This window comes from Salvelinus sp. IW2-2015, linkage group LG17 (assembly GCF_002910315.2).
Source record: "Salvelinus sp. IW2-2015 linkage group LG17, ASM291031v2, whole genome shotgun sequence".
Lineage (NCBI taxonomy): Eukaryota > Metazoa > Chordata > Actinopteri > Salmoniformes > Salmonidae > Salvelinus > Salvelinus sp. IW2-2015.
Window position 1 is genome coordinate 23,244,282 of NC_036857.1, and position 18,292 is coordinate 23,262,573.

At 43.2% G+C, this 18,292-nt stretch overlaps 2 protein-coding genes across 16 annotated transcripts; both read left to right on the top strand.

The window, feature by feature from the left end:
• The first annotated feature begins 163 nt into the window (after positions 1 to 163).
• On the top strand, positions 164 to 7,541 carry LOC111976785 (solute carrier family 26 member 9). 5 transcript variants are annotated; one of them, XM_070447971.1, is made up of 21 exons: positions 164 to 217; positions 1,059 to 1,248; positions 1,484 to 1,623; positions 1,790 to 1,900; positions 2,007 to 2,182; positions 2,322 to 2,486; positions 2,595 to 2,747; positions 2,859 to 2,941; positions 3,054 to 3,201; positions 3,382 to 3,495; positions 3,734 to 3,811; positions 4,105 to 4,200; positions 4,296 to 4,402; positions 4,518 to 4,587; positions 4,708 to 4,800; positions 4,917 to 5,048; positions 5,173 to 5,424; positions 5,693 to 5,747; positions 6,278 to 6,418; positions 7,218 to 7,279; positions 7,425 to 7,541. In XM_070447971.1, exons 2-21 carry the CDS (start codon positions 1,124 to 1,126, stop codon positions 7,434 to 7,436), a joined length of 2,313 nt encoding a protein of 770 aa, XP_070304072.1. In that variant the 5' UTR covers positions 164 to 217; positions 1,059 to 1,123; the 3' UTR covers positions 7,437 to 7,541. The 5 variants fall into 5 exon arrangements, with proteins under 5 accessions (XP_070304072.1, XP_070304071.1, XP_070304073.1 ...); XM_070447970.1 differs by having other exon boundaries at positions 176 to 222; XM_070447972.1 differs by having other exon boundaries at positions 178 to 222; positions 1,064 to 1,248.
• Positions 7,542 to 9,026: 1,485 nt separating this feature from the next.
• On the top strand, positions 9,027 to 13,068 carry LOC111976235 (chitinase-3-like protein 1). Of its 11 annotated transcripts, none has more exons than XM_070447976.1 (10): positions 9,027 to 9,206; positions 9,722 to 9,791; positions 9,924 to 10,173; positions 10,243 to 10,299; positions 10,399 to 10,564; positions 10,649 to 10,773; positions 11,009 to 11,129; positions 11,312 to 11,503; positions 11,617 to 11,736; positions 11,940 to 13,068. In XM_070447976.1, the coding sequence occupies exons 2-10, from the start codon at positions 9,776 to 9,778 to the stop codon at positions 12,225 to 12,227; spliced, it is 1,335 nt and encodes a 444-aa protein (XP_070304077.1). In that variant the 5' UTR covers positions 9,027 to 9,206; positions 9,722 to 9,775; the 3' UTR covers positions 12,228 to 13,068. The 11 variants fall into 11 exon arrangements, with proteins under 11 accessions (XP_070304077.1, XP_023860756.1, XP_023860762.1 ...); XM_024004994.2 differs by having other exon boundaries at positions 9,045 to 9,206; positions 9,699 to 9,791; XM_024004988.2 differs by having other exon boundaries at positions 9,924 to 10,299.
• The last annotated feature ends 5,224 nt before the right edge of the window (positions 13,069 to 18,292 follow it).

An 18,292-nucleotide genomic window follows, 5' to 3' on the forward strand; every position in this document is an offset into this window, starting at 1 on the left:
CAATAATAATTTCCATAATCATATTGCACTTCCACAATTAACTATTCCAACCAAACATGATGCCTATGACTTTCCCTCTAAAGGAAGCTAGGCCATGGTTTCCCATCTGTGGCTCCTCCCATGGAGGTGTCAGCACAGCTCCAGTATAAAACAAATAATGAATATTTTCTGGGGTGTGAAAACTCAAACCAATGCCATCCGATGGTTCACTCTGACAGTACGGTACAGTGCGGCATACTTGCTTTGTTTTTGATTTGTTGGTCACTTTTCTCTGCCTTGTGTTTAGATTTTGAAATGTGCTTAGTATGTTGCAGATCACATATCAAACGTAAGACACTTGGTGGTCTATTGTCTTAGTGTAGTCTTTCTGAAATAATATTTGCATTCTGACTCGGGCACACATGCAAGACATGATCTTTCTGATCTCAAAATGTAGTTCGTTATCTCTATTCTTTTCACTTGCATTACTGAAAAATCGAATCTTAATGGACTGTCATTTTTAAAATATACTTAATTTTGAACATGCAACCTGTTCTTCCAGTGTTTTAGTTCAGTATTAGTTCAGTATTACCATGGTCTTTGTAGTGTGAGAGGGGCTGATGTGTGACTGACCACGTGTCTCTAGTTGGTAAGATTGGTTATCTAGCTCTGTTCAGACAGAATGGCACTGGACCTGCCTACCTCTCTCAAGGTTAGATTAGGAACCCAGCAGAACATGAGAGGTTTATACTCAGGAAATAAGGGTGCTTAATTCAACCTTACTTGTTTCTAACCACCGCCTATGTATTATAATTGCTTGATATTCATAGACCTTCCTAGTATATGGATGCCACCTCAAACAATGCTCTGTGAGTGTCCTTTGAGTAGCCAGGGAAGAGAACCAGTCAGTTTCTCCTATCTTGCCAACTCTTAATGGAATTGTCACACCAAAGTCATGTTTATCTTGACAATAACTGCCATGGAGTTTGCAAGAGCTCAAACAGATCTGGACCAGACAAATTTTTGAGCAATGTTATGTCATTTTATCAATGCAATGTAATCTCTCATTCACACCTCAGTGCAGCTGCATGGATACTAGCGTCAATTCTTGGCCTGTCTAACTCTCCTCTGATTGGCTGAAGCCATGCAACAAGAGCGCCCACGCTATGTGATCAACAGGCCAGCCTACTCCCTCCCAGACTTTGATGGGGAGTTTGACAAGAAGAAACGGGCCTTCCCCATAGGAGAGAAAGTGAAGAAATGCTTCAGGTACAGCGTTTACATTCTGCTGACTATCAAAAGCCCACAACTGTTTATCTCTTTTCATGAGTCAATAAAGCTCATCTAACAACACTTGAGTACTTTTATTACGACATCTACATTTTAAACCAGTATGTTCCCCTTGAGAGAACTGAGCTGGTACTATACCAAATAAAGAAGAGCCAGCTATGAGGCCATAGGGTGACTGTTCTAACCAGACTTGCATGCTGATGCACGTTATTAGGTGCTCTGGGTCTCGACTCAAGTCCCTGCTGTTCAGACACCTGCCTATCCTGAGCTGGCTGCCCAAGTACAAGGTGAAGGAGAACCTGCTGTGTGATGTCATTAGCGGGGTCAGCGCAGGCACCATTCAGGTTCCTCAGGGTTTGTCAGTCTCCTTCTGGTGTCTCATCATTTGAGCTGTTGTCCTGCTATATATTATCTCAGATGAGAGTTGGAAGCAGAATAGTTTCCTAGTGATGTTTTTAACGTTACAATTTATTATCAAGAGTTTATGATTAATTCAATTCACGAGTCATGTTCTGTACAGGCATGGCGTTTGCTCTGCTGGCTAACCTGCCGCCTGTCAATGGCCTCTACTCCTCCTTCTTTCCTCTCATCCCCTACTTCTTCATGGGCACTGCTCACCAAATGGTCCCAGGTACTGTAAATCTACTGTAAATCTCCATGTAAAAAGATAATTGAAGACTAGATGAAAGACTAGACCTCCTTAAAGTGTGATGTGATTGAGTGATCTCTATGTCCAGGTACTTTTGCTGTGCTCAGTATCATGGTGGGAATGGTGTGTCTGAGTCTGGCCCCTGAGTCTGACTTCAGCCACTTCAATGCCACCCTCAATGCTACACTAGTGGATGAGGACAGGATGAACGAGGTTCGACTGGGCATCTCTGGAACACTGGCCTGTCTCACTGCCATCATCCAGGTATTGCCTGAGGGCCACATAGAGGCTTAGTTCATCTTTGTACTGTGTTAATACAATATGTTACCTCAGTGTGGTATCGTGAAAATAATACTGTCTTAATAATTGTAAGTGACCTGGGACACAAATTATATCTGAGCAGATGGGCCTGGGCCTAATGCAGTTTGGCTTCGTGGCCATCTACTTGTCTGAGTCGTTCGTCAGGGGCTTCATGACGGCTGCAGGACTGCAGATCCTCATCTCTGTACTGAAGTACATCTTTGGTATTAAAGTACCTCCCTACAGTGGACCACTTGCCACCATATATGTAAGTCTCCTATATGCATGCAGAACAACATTACTACTTACACTAACCATGATGCCCCTCTCTATAGTTTATAAAAGTTGCCAAAATGATGTCCCTTTTTGTCCCCAGACTCTAAAAGATATTTTTTATGGCCTGCCTGACACCAACATAGCCTCGCTGGTCTTTGCTCTGGTCAGTAGTGTGGTACTCATAACAGTGAAGGAGCTGAGTGCACACTACCGTCACAAACTGCCTTTCCCCATCCCCATGGAGATCATTGTTGTGAGTAATCGAGGAGACTAGTCTGTTCCTCTTATGCTATGCTATGCTATGCTATGCTCTGGAGTTGTAAGACCAATATAAATGGTTAAACCAGAACTTCCATTTGCACAGGTGGTAGTGGCCACAGCCATATCAGGTCCCCTGGACCTGCCTGAGAAGTATCACATGGACATAGTGGGAGAAATTCCCCTAGGGTAAGGGACACAGAATATTACCAGAAAAGTTTACTGTTATGGTTTGCTATTATGGCTGTTTTACAGTCTATCCTTACACAGTAGATTCTGTGGTCCCAACCTCTTCTTTTAGATTTCCTGCTCCGATCCTCCCAACAGTGATTCAGTGGGATGACATGCTGAGCACAGCCTTCTCCCTGGCTATCGTGGGCTATGTGATCAACCTGGCTATGGGCAGGACACTGGCAGCAAAGCATGGCTACGATGTGGATCCCAATCAGGTATGAATAGGGGACAAGCATGTCTTCGTCTTTTTTTCATATGAGATGGAAACCCCATTTTGTTCAATTTAAAAAAGAAATGTAATGCCATCAAATCCCTGTCTAAGCTGTCTGACTATAGTCTCCATTCCTCATCATAGTGTACTATAAACACTGATAGGAGTGTGTGTTTCTGTGCAGGAGATGTTGGCTCTGGGCTGCAGTAACTTCTTGGGGTCTTTCTTCAAGATCCATGTGATCTGCTGTGCTCTGTCTGTCACCTTGGCGGTAGACAATGCTGGGGGAACATCACAGGTCAGACACAGGGAGCAGTGAGGCAGGACCACGTAGAAACGTTGCACGGCACTAGACAACACAGTATTCATTGAACATACCTCTTACTTTTATGCTTAACAATTCACTTACTTTCTGGTTGACTGACTAACATACTGTACCAAGTTTCATAAGAGCTCTGTTCAGTACACAACAGTTAGTATGTAATATTGTCGTCTTGTCTCAATAAACAATCTCTCCTCTACTTTCCTCTTCACAGTTTGCCAGTCTGTGTGTGATGCTGGTGGTCATGGTCACCATGTTGGCCTTGGGGGCTTTCCTCAACCCACTACCAAAGGTGAGCACCTTTATTTCAGTGCATTGAAAAAAGATAAAAATAGTGACGTACAGCAGGTGTTCTCAACCTTTTCCATGCCGGGGCCCACTGAAGCACTTTCAAATCAGGACCCCCTGAAAGCTCTCTGAGGCCTCCCATGCATCCTAGACCCCTGGTTGAGAATCACTGACGTACAGTAACACTGAAGGTAGAAAATCAAAAGAAGTCTTTGTTTCATCTTATATCAAACATGTTCATGATCTATAAATAACATGTTGAAGGTAGTGAGTGTTAATCACCATTTCTTCCTGTAGTCTGTGCTGGGAGCCCTGATAGCTATCAACCTGAAGAACACTCTGCTGCAACTCTCTGACCCATATTACATCTGGAAGAAGAGCAAACTGGACTGTGTGAGTCAAATTACCCACATATTAAGTGTCAGCTCTGATGACGATACTCAAACACTGTCAAATCTACTGCTCTAATGATCCTGTATCTTGTCCAGTGTGTGTGGGTTGTGTCATTTTTAGCCACCTTCTTCCTGAGTTTGCCTTATGGAGTTGCCATTGGAGTCAGCTTCTCCGTCCTCGTGGTTATTTTCCAGACCCAGTTGTAAGTAAAACAACATTGATTGCGCAATAAAAGTCACACACTGGCATATTTGCTAAAGTCATCTGTTTTAGAATGGTAAAAAAATATATTATACATTATATTTTGTTCTTCACAGTCGAAATGGTTCAGAGATGGCTCAGATCATGGACACAGATCTCTACAAAAATCCCAAGATTTACAGCAAGGTAGTAAAACATCGTATTCACCATTTACTTTGGATTTATGTTTGTGTCTTCTTTCATAGCAAGGTTTTATGAATGTGAATCTATCCAATGGAATGCAGACATTTCTTTTTATTTCTATAGGTGAAATGTGTAGAGGGGGTGAAAATAGTGAACTACTGCTCCCCTCTCTATTTTGCCAATGCAGAGATATTCAGACAAAAAGTCATCAAAAAGGTACTTTAATGACTATAGGAGGGCCATATCCCTCTCTCTGCCATGCAAAGTCAATTATGTTTAGACTCATGTCCCATCTGGTGTGTTTGTGTTTGTGTATGTGTGTTTGTGCATAGACTGGATTGGACCCAAGTAAACTTCTCTTAGCCAGGAAGAAGTTTCTGAAGAAGCAGCAGAAGGAGTTAGAAGGGCAAAACAAGAAGACCAAGAAGAAGACGCCCTGCTCTTTGGTAACCATGAAGTCTCAGGTGAGAGGTCAGAGGTCAAGGGGCGTCAGGTCAAAGGGCATTCATGCATTAAAATGGACAAAGTCACTTTAAACTAGCTACCTTAAGTTGACTATTTTGTGGTTATGTCCTCCCCCATGTCTAGACCATATCACAGATAGAGCTTCAGAATGACTTTGACATTGGCGACAGCAATCCTTACCCGCCACCATCACCCACCAGCTATGTCAACTTCCACTGTAGTGACATTGAGCTGGGGGAGCAGCCTCCTGACCCAGACCAACCAAGTTCCTCCCCAGTTACCCTGGACTCTCAACCCAGGCCCTTCCACACCCTCATCCTGGACCTGGCAGGGGTCTGCTTCATAGACCTCATGGGAATCAAAGTACTCATCAAGGTCAGACAGCTAGCCATTTGGTTTTTGTTTGTTTTCCCTTTATTTGGGATCCCTATTAGCTGAAGCCTTGGCCATGTGTTTGCTATTATGCTAGCTGCAGTATATTAATACTGAGATGATGGGTGATACTACTGTATCCCATTTGATTTCATTTTTTAACAAGTCTGAAAGTGCAGGATGCATTTTAACATTTGGAGTGATATGCACTGCAGCTCTCATAGAATTTGTTGAGTCTTGATGTGTGCTGTTATGCGTTTGTTGTTCACAGATGAACTCAAGTTATGAGATGCTGGGGATCAAGCTTTACTTGGCCAATGTTCAAGGTAAGATCTAGTTTTCATGACGTAGCTAGGTGACTTTCAATTGTAGTCATGGGAACAGAATCTTACTTGCAGGAGCAAAAGCTGAGTCACTGTGTGCAAACTAAGGACACATAGAAGATTACATAGAACACAGTTAATGGTTAAAATTCAATCTCAGCATGACCATAATAGGGTCTAGAATTTTCAATTTCCTTCTCCTTCTCACTTTTTCCTATTGAGATAAAGAGGTGATTCATCAAAGGGAATAGCGCAGGTTGGCAATCAATTTACCATTAATTTACAAAGTGTTCTCTGTTCTTCTGCTGAATCACATATGCAATGCCTTGGGCTTCCTGATCCAAAAGAATGTTTAAGGTCATTTGAGTTCCATAACGTTGGGTGGAAAATTCAGTCCCTTAACACAAAAGCCCATGTATGTCACATTACTTTCACAGAAAAATCCTAGTATCATAGAGGGCATGCAACGTCCCTAAGCTCCCTAGTTTTTCTACTTGTAGTACTTTATTGGTTTCTGGTGTGTGTGTTTACAGCACAGGTGTATGAGGAGCTGGAGGGGGGAGGGGTGTTTGAGGAGGGCAATATCGCCCAAGGTCACCTCTTCCTCTCTGTCCATGACGCCATCCTCTGTGCCCAACAGAGGTCAAGAAACACCGAAAACTCAGAAAAGGCAGGTCCCACTTAATCCTACACCTTGTCATTATGACCATGAATCACTTCACAGATCCTCATTTAGTAATGACAAAGTAAATCAAGAGGCAGGGGATTATTCTATGTAAATCATCTACACCCAGTACACATTAACTATGTCTTGTCTGCAATTTGGGCAAAGACAAAGACGGAACACTTCCTTCTGAGTTATCCAATCAATAGGAAAAAATCCAGCTCAAACACTTCACAGAACTTCTGTGATTACACAATTAAGATAAAACAAATATATAAGGTAGATAGGTAGATACTGTTCTGACGTCTGATGGGGATAAGGGGACATTTGGAGCAGTGTGATAAGTTAGGGTGGGCATATTCTTAGCTGTGTTCCTGGTACTCACCCTGCACATTCACTTGCTTCCTTTCTATTCAACCTCCGCCACCTTATCTGGGGCAGTTAGTGTAAACAGGCAAATCACACAACACACGTCCAGGGAAACTTGGCACCACTACCTATAACATCTACTTCTCAACTTCACTTTGAATCCTGTTGTCGCCAGAGGTCATGAGAAAGACAAGCCGTCTGTCTGTTTCTCCTTTATTTTCTCTCACATTACCTCTATGGCCTCCTGGAACTAGAATGACCATGATTATCACTTGTTCAGAGGATGTTACAGACACAGCAGTTGAGTTCAAAAGAGCAATACAATTATAAAATGACTGTGTAGATGATAACGTACTGTATGTGTGTGTAGTCCTGAGTTAGCTAGGTGTTAAGGAGAGGCTCCCTGACTGAAGTGTGTTTCTCTGTGCGGTTGCAGACAGAGAAAGAGAGGAAGGAGCTGGTCCTCAATATTCAGGAGGATGAGGAGAGGGATCTGGAGCAGGTACACTGACTAAATGAACCATTTATCACTGTTATGGATAATCTATCTTGATGAAGCAAATTGTAAAACAGATGGTTCCCGTTTACTAATCGTTAGGTTACCTATTAACCCAGAGTCATTCTGAATCATCCTTTTCTCTCCACAGGAACTGTTTTGAACATGGGATTTTTACTACTGAATGTATGGAGAATGTATGAAATGAATGAAGATCGAGGAAAATGTTCATTTAGGTTGATAATAAACAAAACAAAAAAGTGTTGTCAATTTCTGTATCTCAATGATTGTGTATTGTACAAATAGTTCTTAGATCATCTCAAAATCATGATAATAAACATGTGATAGTCTATACTGTAAAATATCTGTAGTGACTGATCTCACTATTCAGGTTTTCATCCAACCGTTTTATGTGAGTAAAGCGCATGTCCGATAAAAACATGACAGGCCCAATGGAAACTTTCCAAATGTCGACAAAACAAAATACTCTAGACAAGGTGGGATATTAATTATGCAAGAAATGTTGGTGGAAACGCTTTTATGCGCAAATGTTTATATAATAACCATCATATGGAAGTAAACTTGGAGTCACGCAAGTGGTCCTCCCACTATGACATGTCTGGAAAGCATGCAGTGTATTAGGCTACAGATGAAATAAGTTATGAACTTCACAAGGTGGTGAAAGTGCAAGGTGATGAGCTTGATGTTCCTTTACAATAAATATTGAGGGTCTTATTCTGGTGACATGATTGATGCTTGGCTGCCGTTTGACAAATAAAAATAATATTACTCTTTTGCCAATAATAATCTCATGTAGGCCCCTCAAACTCAATTCTGGACCTCGAAGCCAGTTCCACTGTGTTTTTTCATTGTTCCATTCTAATCAGGGACGGATTCAGACCTGGGACACCAGGTGGGTGGAATTAATTATCAGGTAGAACAGATAACCAGTAGGCTCCGGACCTCATAGTGTAAGGGTTGAATGCCCCTGGTAAATCCGAAGGAAACAAAATACATAATTAAATACCTAAATACTACATCCTCTGAAGATTTCCACAGCAGTTCACTTAATTCTGGCTCTTCAACCCCATTACTTCTTAAAATCTAATAACAATCCCTTTCCCTCCCATATTTCTGGCACTGAAATAGAACATGTTCCACTGTCTCCATCTCCTCCTGACAATGATCACACCTAACTGTTGCACCTTTCATGAAACTAGCATCTTATCCAATCAAATTCGTTTCACCTGTAATCCTTTCTCCGTTTTTGTAGTTCTCTAAATATACAGGCGTATTTGTATACTATTGGGAAAGGTGATTATGATGGCCAAATTGGCCATGTCCTCACCTCAATAGCTAGGTTTCCATCCAATTGGCGACAGATTTTCATACCAATATATAAAACATATGTTTCCATCAAATTTACTTGTGCAGATGAAAGTTTTTGCGTGACGACATAGTGCACATATAAATACCTTTTGCAGTTACATTCCCATGTAGGCTACGGAATAAAAATTAAAAGTAAAATGGGTATCCATCGCATTTTCAACTACTGATGTTTTTCCCACAATTTTCTTTTTGCGTTATAGCGAGTACCCACTCTGGTATTGGTACGTGCGCTCTAGTATGCAGGGCTCAGATAGCGGGCTTTTAGCTAGAGCGCACGTACAGCCTACAGACCTTGACCGTCTCTGGTCCACACTCCAGTCCAGTTGGTGGCGGTAATGCACCTTAAAGTTGGTTGCAACTAACATATAAAGTCCACAGAAGAAGAAGGTGCGACGGTTTGAAGAAGTAGTTGGTCAATAGGCCCATGTTGTGATTATTAGGACTAGCACAGCGTATTTGTTTCTCCTGGAGGTGAATATGTAGTAATGTTTTTCCTAATTTGAAGTGAGACCTTCGCCGGTGTTATCCAGACACGGGAGGACAGGTGTGTTAAGTCGCACGAAAATAAACAGCAATACTGTCGGTATGTAGGCTAATTAGGTTACCTGTGGAATGTTATTTTTTCTCTTAATTTGAACAAACTACTACAATATAGACTGATCAACATGAACTTACTTAATATATCCATCTTTGAACTAACAAATTCTGTTATAGTTCAGATAGCCTCTTACATATTTTTTGCAACATATTTATACATTTTTCTAAATTGTGTGCGCATAACGGGTGGTTGTCAACATGGACCAATCTCCCTCTAGTGGAATATGATCTACCACAACACTGAAACATAATCAAATGTTTGAAACGAACTTTTATTGAATTAATAATATTCAATTACTAAACGTGTTGCTAAAGCATACAATGTATAATCAAATTACATCTATCTTATTGTACGGTTGTGGTGTTTTCCTGCTCTATTTTAAAAGTGGTAAAATATAGATCAGTGTGACAAAACAGAATGTGGTCTTTCTTGGCACAGCTTTTTTGCAATCATTTTCCTAGATCCTACTTTCTTGCCCTGTCAGATGTAAGTTTCCACCTGGATGTCAGCACAACATGAATGTGGCAGCAGGTAAGGAACATCGTAGGCTTATTCAAGTGTAATCTCCTTGGTATAAATGGTAGCCTTGCCTTTACATTACATATTGTACTGTAGAGAGGATAGTAGTTGCACATTGCTGAAATATTGCTCTCTTCCATTTAGTTTTTGTTTGGTTCAGCCTGGTGGTCACTAAAGCCATTTGTACTCTGGAAGAGTACCGTCTGGTGTGCTATGTGAACAGCAGGACCCAGCACCATCCTGACATGCTTGCCTTCAGCCTGGACATGGCTGACCCATTCCTCTGCACTCATATCATCATGGCCTACATGGACCTGGACCAGGACTATCACATCACACCCTTCACACAGGAGGACAAGACCCTCTGCAACTCCCTCAACATGCTCAAAGAGAGGTGTGTGTATCAGGGTGTTACTACCACAACTATCAGGTTGTATAATTCCATCTCTTCTCCCTCCACCAGGAACCCAGATCTAAAAACTCTGCTTGCTTTTGGGGGAAGGAACTCTACTGACACCAGGTCAGTACCCCACTCACACTTAAAGTAATAATTGTAAGTGCTTTTGGAATTGAAAAGTTTTCACCCAAGCAGTAACGTTCAGCCATCCCTCCACCATAGGCTCCTAAAGATGTCCTCTGACAACACCAGGAGGAAGACGTTTGTCCAGTCTGTTCTGAAACACCTGAGGCAGGAGGGCTTTGATGGACTGGATGTGGTGTGGCAACCTCGCTCTGCTTCTAATATAGCACAGGGGGGAAAACATATATTCACTAATCTGCTCAAGGTAAGAGCTGAGATGACTTCTTCATGTTTGCATTTTTTCATTTGGTGTTGTCAATGTGAGAAGTGTGTGTGTGTGCGAACATAGGAGCTGCGTGGAGGAATTCAGGAGGAGGCTCGTGTCTCAGGGATTGAGGCCCTGCTCCTCTCCACAGCAGTGTCAGGCCTGGAGGCCTATGCCAGAGAGGCCTACGATGCACAGTCCTTCCCCCAGTGAGTCCACACACAGCACCCTGGAGTATGGGACTATGGTGGAGAGAGACACTCACCTCTCACAGTTTTAGATTGACGTCTGATACAGTAAAAGGGACATTACGAACAGCATGATCATGTAACATTGTCATTCATTGAAGTACTTGTTGATAGACCACACCACATATTATTTTACAGCTATTCCATGTGATGAAAAATGTTCCTAAGAAGGTAATCCTGACTTTTGACCCTGTAGGTATGTTGACTTCATCTCCTTGGTGACCTCTGACCTCCATGGGCCACTGGAGGGAATGTCAGGTCACATCAGTCCATTGTTCAGCCGGAAGCATCCAGCTATGGACACACCTCAGAGAGAAGTACTTACTACTGTTCAGTACAAATATATGACTTCATCATTGTATTCCTTATGAGTAGAGCTGATTGAAATTCCTTGGACACCAAGTTTGTTTCTGCTGGTTTTACTTGTCATGATTTCCAAAGAACATGTTATGTTTGTTAGTCTCTTCTATTGATCCTATATGCAGTACTGTTTTCCCAGAACCAAGTACAGTACTGGCTCTCTCAGGGAGTGGATTCCCAGAAGTTGACTCTGGGGTTCCCTGCCTACTCACCTGTACCCCGGATCCTGGTGAACGAGATCAATTATGACAAGGAAGATACAGAGCTACAAGAGGACGCAGGGGAATATACTGAGACTGATACTACTGTACGTGTTATGGCCTACCATGAGGTAAAAAGCATACCTGGTGCAATAGGAACCCTGTTAAGGTTCAAGTGTCAATAAAGTTTGTTCCAATTTGCTGACATTCCTGACAGGATCTGTCTCTATGCTCCACTCTATAGGTGTGTCAGTACCTCAAAAGTGGGGCAGTGGTGAAATTTGATAAGAGCAAGAAGCTGATAGAGGCACATGAATACGATCACTGGCTGAACTTTGAATATATACATATCCTGAGGGAGAAGGTAAATGTTTACATCAATACAGCATCTGTGCAACACATTTCCTATCTTTATATATCAAGCAAGCCGATACAGTTGCATTACATTATTACTTTATTTGACAGGAACAATGCACATTAATCAACCCATTTTGTTTAGCCAGCCGACTAACTTTGATCCGATAACTATCATAGCTATGTGTAAAACTCCTTCCTGCTCCTCTGCAGATGAGAGCGCTGCAGCGTCAGGAGCTGGGTGGAGCCATGGTGTGGTCTCTGGATCTGGACGACTTCACGGGGACGCTGTGTGGCAAAGGTCGCTTCCCGTTCACCAGACTGCTCAAAGCGTCGCTTCTCAGGGATAAGGGGCCACGACATCATAAACGCCACCACCGCTCACGCCACCGTCATCACCATCGCCATCCACATCGTCATGGTGGTTTCCTTTCCCATGACAGCCATCGCACTGGTTACCATGTCCATTGTCACCGTCACCTTGACCACCACAACACTTAATCACACAGTGGAGTGTGACTGTAACGTAACTCACTACACTGGCAAGACTCAMCATACCATCCCTGGGGCGGCAGGTAGTCTAGTGGTTAGAGCGTTGGACTAGTAACCGGTTGCAAGATCGAATCTCCGAGCCGACAAGGTAAAAATCTGTCGTTCTGCCCCTGAACAAGGCAGTTAACCCACTGTTCCTAGGCCGTCATTGAAAATATGAATTTGTTCTTAACTGACTTGCCTAGTTAAAGGTTAAATTTAAATTWAAAAAATCCCCGCAAGAAGATATTAGCATATGTTTTTTTATATGGTAGATCAGGTTGGACAGTTTGTTGGCTCTGTGAGTGATTTCTGTCATGGTATATGGGTCCCGGGTGGCGCAGTGGTCTAGGGCACTGCATCGCAGTGCTAGCTGCGCCACCAGAGTCTCTGGGTTCACGCCCAGGCCCAGGCTCTGTCGCAGCCGGCCGCAACCGGGAGATCCGTGGGGCGACGCACAATTGGCATAGCGTCGTCCGGGTTAGGGAGGGTTTGGCCGGTAGGGAGGGTTTGGCCGGTAGGGATATCCTTGTCTCAGTATGTAAAAAATGTAATAAAATGTATGCACTCTACTGTAAATCGCTCTGGATAAGAGCGTCTGCTAAATGACTAAAATGTAATGTAAATGTATAGTAGAGATGAGGCTCTAGATTTAGCTGCATAACTTGCACTCTGGCCTCTATGGTGGAATACTATGCGTTAATTATTTGGTTTTATGACAAATGTTACTGCTTTACAAATAATAAAATGAATGGCTCCATTTCCATGGCCTAATATAAAGTTTTGATATGCCATTAAATGACAGATCGTTTTCAGGTTGTTTGCAGTTGACTCTCACTATAGAAAAATGGCAATACCTTCCTTAGCAGTACTGCACTCCGATGCCAGGGGGCAGTATACTACAGTGTACGGCGATCACAAATCGGTCCGTATGGGCTGGGGAAATCACAAAGGAGATTTAGCATACAAAAAGTGTCTAGTGAAGTTGCTGACCAAGCCCATCTGCTGCATGGTGAGACAGTGGTCTTTCTGTAATTAACACCCAGTCTGAGTGTCCATTGAAGGACGCAGCTGTGGAGAGGAGAGAGCACTCCGCTCTGCCTTGTCCCCATGGAGACCTAGCTGACTCTATAGAAGGGCAATGCAGGCTGGAGAGCAAGGGGAGGAACTTGGCATCAGCAGTTTCACATGGCTTTTGTTTCCCTGGACTCATCTGTTTAATAGTACACTATTACAGCGCATTTGGAAAGTATTCAGACCCCTTTCCTTTTATACATTTTGTTACATTACAGCCTTATTCTAAAATGGATTTAAACAACAAAACAAATCTCAATCTATACACTACCCCATAATGACAAAGTGAAAAGTTTTTTTTTAGAAATGTCTGCAGATTTATTACAAATAAAAAACAAATACCTTATTACATAGGTATACAGACCCTTTGCTCAGGTGCACACCTGTCTATATAAGGTCCCACAGTCTATATAGTAGTAGTTTGCATGTCAGAGCAAAAGCCAAGCCATGAGGTTGAAGGAATTGTCCGTAGAGCTCAGAGACAGGATTGTGTCGAGGCACAGATCTGGGGAAGGCTACCAAAACATTTCTGCAGCATTGAATGTCCCCAAGAACACAGTGGCCTCCATCATTCTTAAATGGAAGAGGTTTAGAACCACCAAGACTTCCTAGAGCTGGCCGCCCGGCCAAACTAAGCAATCGAGGGAGAAGGGCTTTGGTCAGGGAAGTGACCAAGATCCTGATGGTCACTCTGACAGAGTTCCTCTGTGGAGATGGGAGAGCCTTCCATAAGAACGACCAACTCTGCAGCACTCTACCAATCAGGCCTTTATGGTACAGTAGCCAGACGGAAGCCACTCCTCAGGAAAAGGCACATGACAGCCAGCTTCGAGTTTGACAAAAGGACCTACAAGGACAGAGCGATCCTTGATGAAAACCTGCTCCATAGCGTTCAGGAACTCAGACTGGGGCGAAGGTTCACCTTCCAGCAGGACAACAACCCTAAACACACAGCCAAGTGGCTTCGGGACAAGTCTCTGAATGTCCTTGAGCGGCCCAGCCAGAGCCCAGACTTGAACCCGATTTAACATCTCTGGAGAGACCTGAAAATGGCTGTGCAGCGACACTCCCCATCCAACCTGACCGAGCTTAAGAGTATCTGCAGAGAAGAATGGGAGAAACTCCCCAAATCCAGGTGTGCCAAACTTGTAGCGTCATACCCAAGAAGACTCTAGGCTGTAATCAATGCAAAAGGTTCTTCAACAAAGTATTTAAAAAAATAAAAATAAAAATTCAAAGATGTCTAAACCTATTTTTTCTTTGTCGTTATGGGGTATTGTGTGTAGATTAATGAGGGGGAAACTATTTAATCAATTTTAGAATGAGGCTGTAATGTAACAAAATGTGGAAAAAGTCAAGGGGTATGAATACTTTCCATATGCACTGTATGTCCCTATTGGGTTGATATGTACTCTAGTAGTCTCTATGTCGTGTGTGGGCTTTCTCTGGAGCATAAATGAGCATAACTTGACAATTTGCTAAGGTTATTACTGAATATAAGGAGAAGAGAACACAAACACACTACGTTTTGTGTATACTCTTGTAAACTCGGAGAAAACACCCCTTGGCTTGTGTACTGTACTGTTGAGAGAAGTGTTCTAAGTTTGACAGCAGTTTTAAGCCATTTTGTGTGCTGCTATGGCCAAGAACAGTCTTATCTGAAAGCAGTAAGTAATATATGATTACATTATGTATTCATATATTAATATAGATGCATCCACACTCATATTAAGTGCATGTCCAAGGGGACAACAGTGCCACCAACCCACTTCAGGTTTAGCAGTTGAGGCAGACCTCCAGTGGCCTAGCACTTGGGCTGGATATGGAGCGACGATGATTGAGTTTAAATGATGGTCTAAATTATGCAGAGATGGATGACGCCGGAGGGCATCCTGTGTTTGTGTGTGTGTGTGCTCGTGTGCATGCTGTGGGATACACATCATTCCCCAATCACATTATCCCAGCTCGTCTACTCTGACCTCCCTCTGATTCATTGTCACAATATGCATCCCACTAGATGTCACACCCAATGACATTTTAAACTAATTCCATTCCATTTTACTATCTTTATCATGCCATAATCTTTAACATTTTATTTTCAAATCTGTAGAATAAAAAATAATAATAGATTAACGATGTATGAGCTGAAGTGGTAGGCCTATGGTATACCTTCATTTCTATAACCACTGTATGACACTGGTATACTTTAATGAAAATATGCAAATATTTAGTGAGGGTCAACTGAATCCTTGCATCATGTTGGTAGCAGGTGCACTAATCATGCTATCCCAGTGGCAGTCAGTTGCTGTCGGTAACAGTGATGCATGAATAGATTTATGATGCTATTAGGAAATAATCCTAAAATATTCTGTTTTACACCTGGTCCTGCATCCTCCCTCCCTCCTCTCTGAAGAAAATTGGCACCGTAGGTAATTACAGAGTTCCTACGGCCATCAGCTTTAATCAGGAGCTGTGGGAGAGCCACTCCGAGACGCTCCACTTTTTAATGGCTTTCTCTCTATCATGCTGCCTTTTCCCTTTGTAACCCCTCTGTGGTAATACCTGACAGGCCTGTACCCAGCAGGTGTCACTGGTAGGCTACAGTACAGGTGAGAGCTGGTGCGATGTCCTGAGAATAGCAGGTGGATGTTTTGTGTTTAGAGAGGTCTTATTGTGAATCATGGTGGTTGTGTTTTAAACAGGGTTCTAGAGTTTAATGGAATGCCATTCTATTCTCTTGTTCATTCACCTGTAGGAGTGGTACATTAAAAGTGATGTACCGTGGTAGCTAGATAGATTGTAGCCTGTGTTCATGCCAAATGTTCCACTGCTATATTCTCCTCTGCACATAACAATCAATTTCAATTTTATCATGTAATTACTTGTTAACTACTTGTATAAGCAACAGGAATATAATCACGTTAAATAATGATTTGAATGCAATGAAAGGAAACTGGACAACTTATCTTTTCAAATGAGATAATATCGTAGTATAGTTACGAGGGGCGGGGGTGTGTGTCTATTTGTCAATAACAGCTGGTGTGCGATTTCTAATATTAAAGAAGTCTTGAGGTATTGCTCGCCTGAGGTAGAGTACCTTATGATAACCTGTAGACCACACTATCTACCAAGAGAGTTCTCATCTATATTATTTGTAGCCGTCTATTTACTACCACAAACCAGTACTGGCACTAAGACCGCACTCAACCAGCTGTATAAGGCCATAAGCAAACAAGAAAATGCTCATCCAGAGGCGGCGCTCCTAGTGGCCAGGGACTTTAATACAGGCAAACTTAAATCCGTTTTACCTCATTTCTACCAGCATGTCACATGTGCAACCAGAGGGAAAAAAACTCTAGACCACCTTTACTCCACACACAGAGATGCATACAAAGCTCTCCCCTGCCCTCCATTTGGCAAATCTGACCATAATTCTATCCTCCTGATTCCTGCTTACAAGCAAAAACTAAAGCAGGAAGTACCAGTGACTAGCTCAATACGGAAGTGGTCAGATGACGCGGATGCTACGCTACAGGACTGTTTTTCTAGCTCAGACTGGAATATGTTTTGGGATTCATCCAATGGCATTGAGGAGTATACCACCTCAGTCATCGGCTTCATCAATAAGTGCACAGACAAAGTCGTCCCCACAGTGACGGTACGTACATATCCCAACCAGAAGCCATGGATTACAGGCAACATCCGCATCGAGCTGAAGGATAGAGCTGCCGCTTTCAAGGAGCGGGACACTAATCAGGACACTTATATGAAGTCCCGCTATGCCCTCAGACAAACCATCAAACAAGCAAAGCGTCAATACAGGATTAAGACTGAATCCTACTACACCGGCTCTGACGCTCGTCGGATGTGGCAGGGCTTGAAAACTATTACGGACTACAAACGGAAACCCAGATGCGAGCTGCCCAGTGACGCGAGCCTACCAGATGAGCTAAATGCCTTTTATGCTCGCTTTAAGGCAAGCAACACTGAAGCATGTACATGAGCACCAGCTGTTCTGGATGACTGTGTGATAGCGCTCTCGGCAGCCGCTGTGAGCAAGGCCTTTAAACAGGTCAACATTCACAAAGCTGAGGTGTCAGACGGATTACCAGGACATGTACTCAAAGCATGCGCGGACCAACTGGCAAGTGTCTAAACTGACATTTTCGACCTTTCCCTGACCGAGTCTGTAATACCTACATGTTTCAAGCAGACCACCATAGTCCCTGTGCCCAAGGAAGCGAAGGTAACCTGCCTAAATAATTACCGCCCCGTAGCACTCACGTTGGTAGCCTTGTAGTGCTTCGAATTGCTGGTCGTGGCTCTCATCAACAGCATCATCCCAGATACCCTAGGCCTAGACCCACTCCAATTTGCATACAGCCTCAACAGATCCACATATGACGCAATCTCAGTCGCACTCCACACTGGCCTTTCCCACCTGGACAAAATGAACACCTATGTGAGAATGCTGTTCATTAACTAGAGCTCAGTGTTCAACACCATAGTGCCCATGAAGCTCATCACTAATCTAAGGACCATGGGACTAAAAACCTTCCTCTGCAACTGGATCCTGGACTTCCTGACGGGCTGCCCCCAGGTGGTAAGGGTAGGCAACAACATGTCTGCCACACTGATCCTCAACACTGGGGCTCCTCAGGGGTGTGTGCTTAGTCACCTCCTGTGTTCCCTGTTCACCCACGACAGCGTGGCCAAACACGACTCCAACACCATCATTAAGTTTGCTGACGACATAACAGTGGTAGGCCTGATCACCGACGACAATGATACAGCCTATAGGGAGGAGGTCAGACACCTGGCAGTGTGGTGTCAGGACAACAACCTCCTCCTCAATGTGAGGAAGACAAAGGAGCTGATCGTAGACTACAGGAAAAGGCGAGCCGAACAGGCCCCCATTAACATCGACGGGGCTGTAGTGGAGCGAGTCGAGAGTTTCAAGT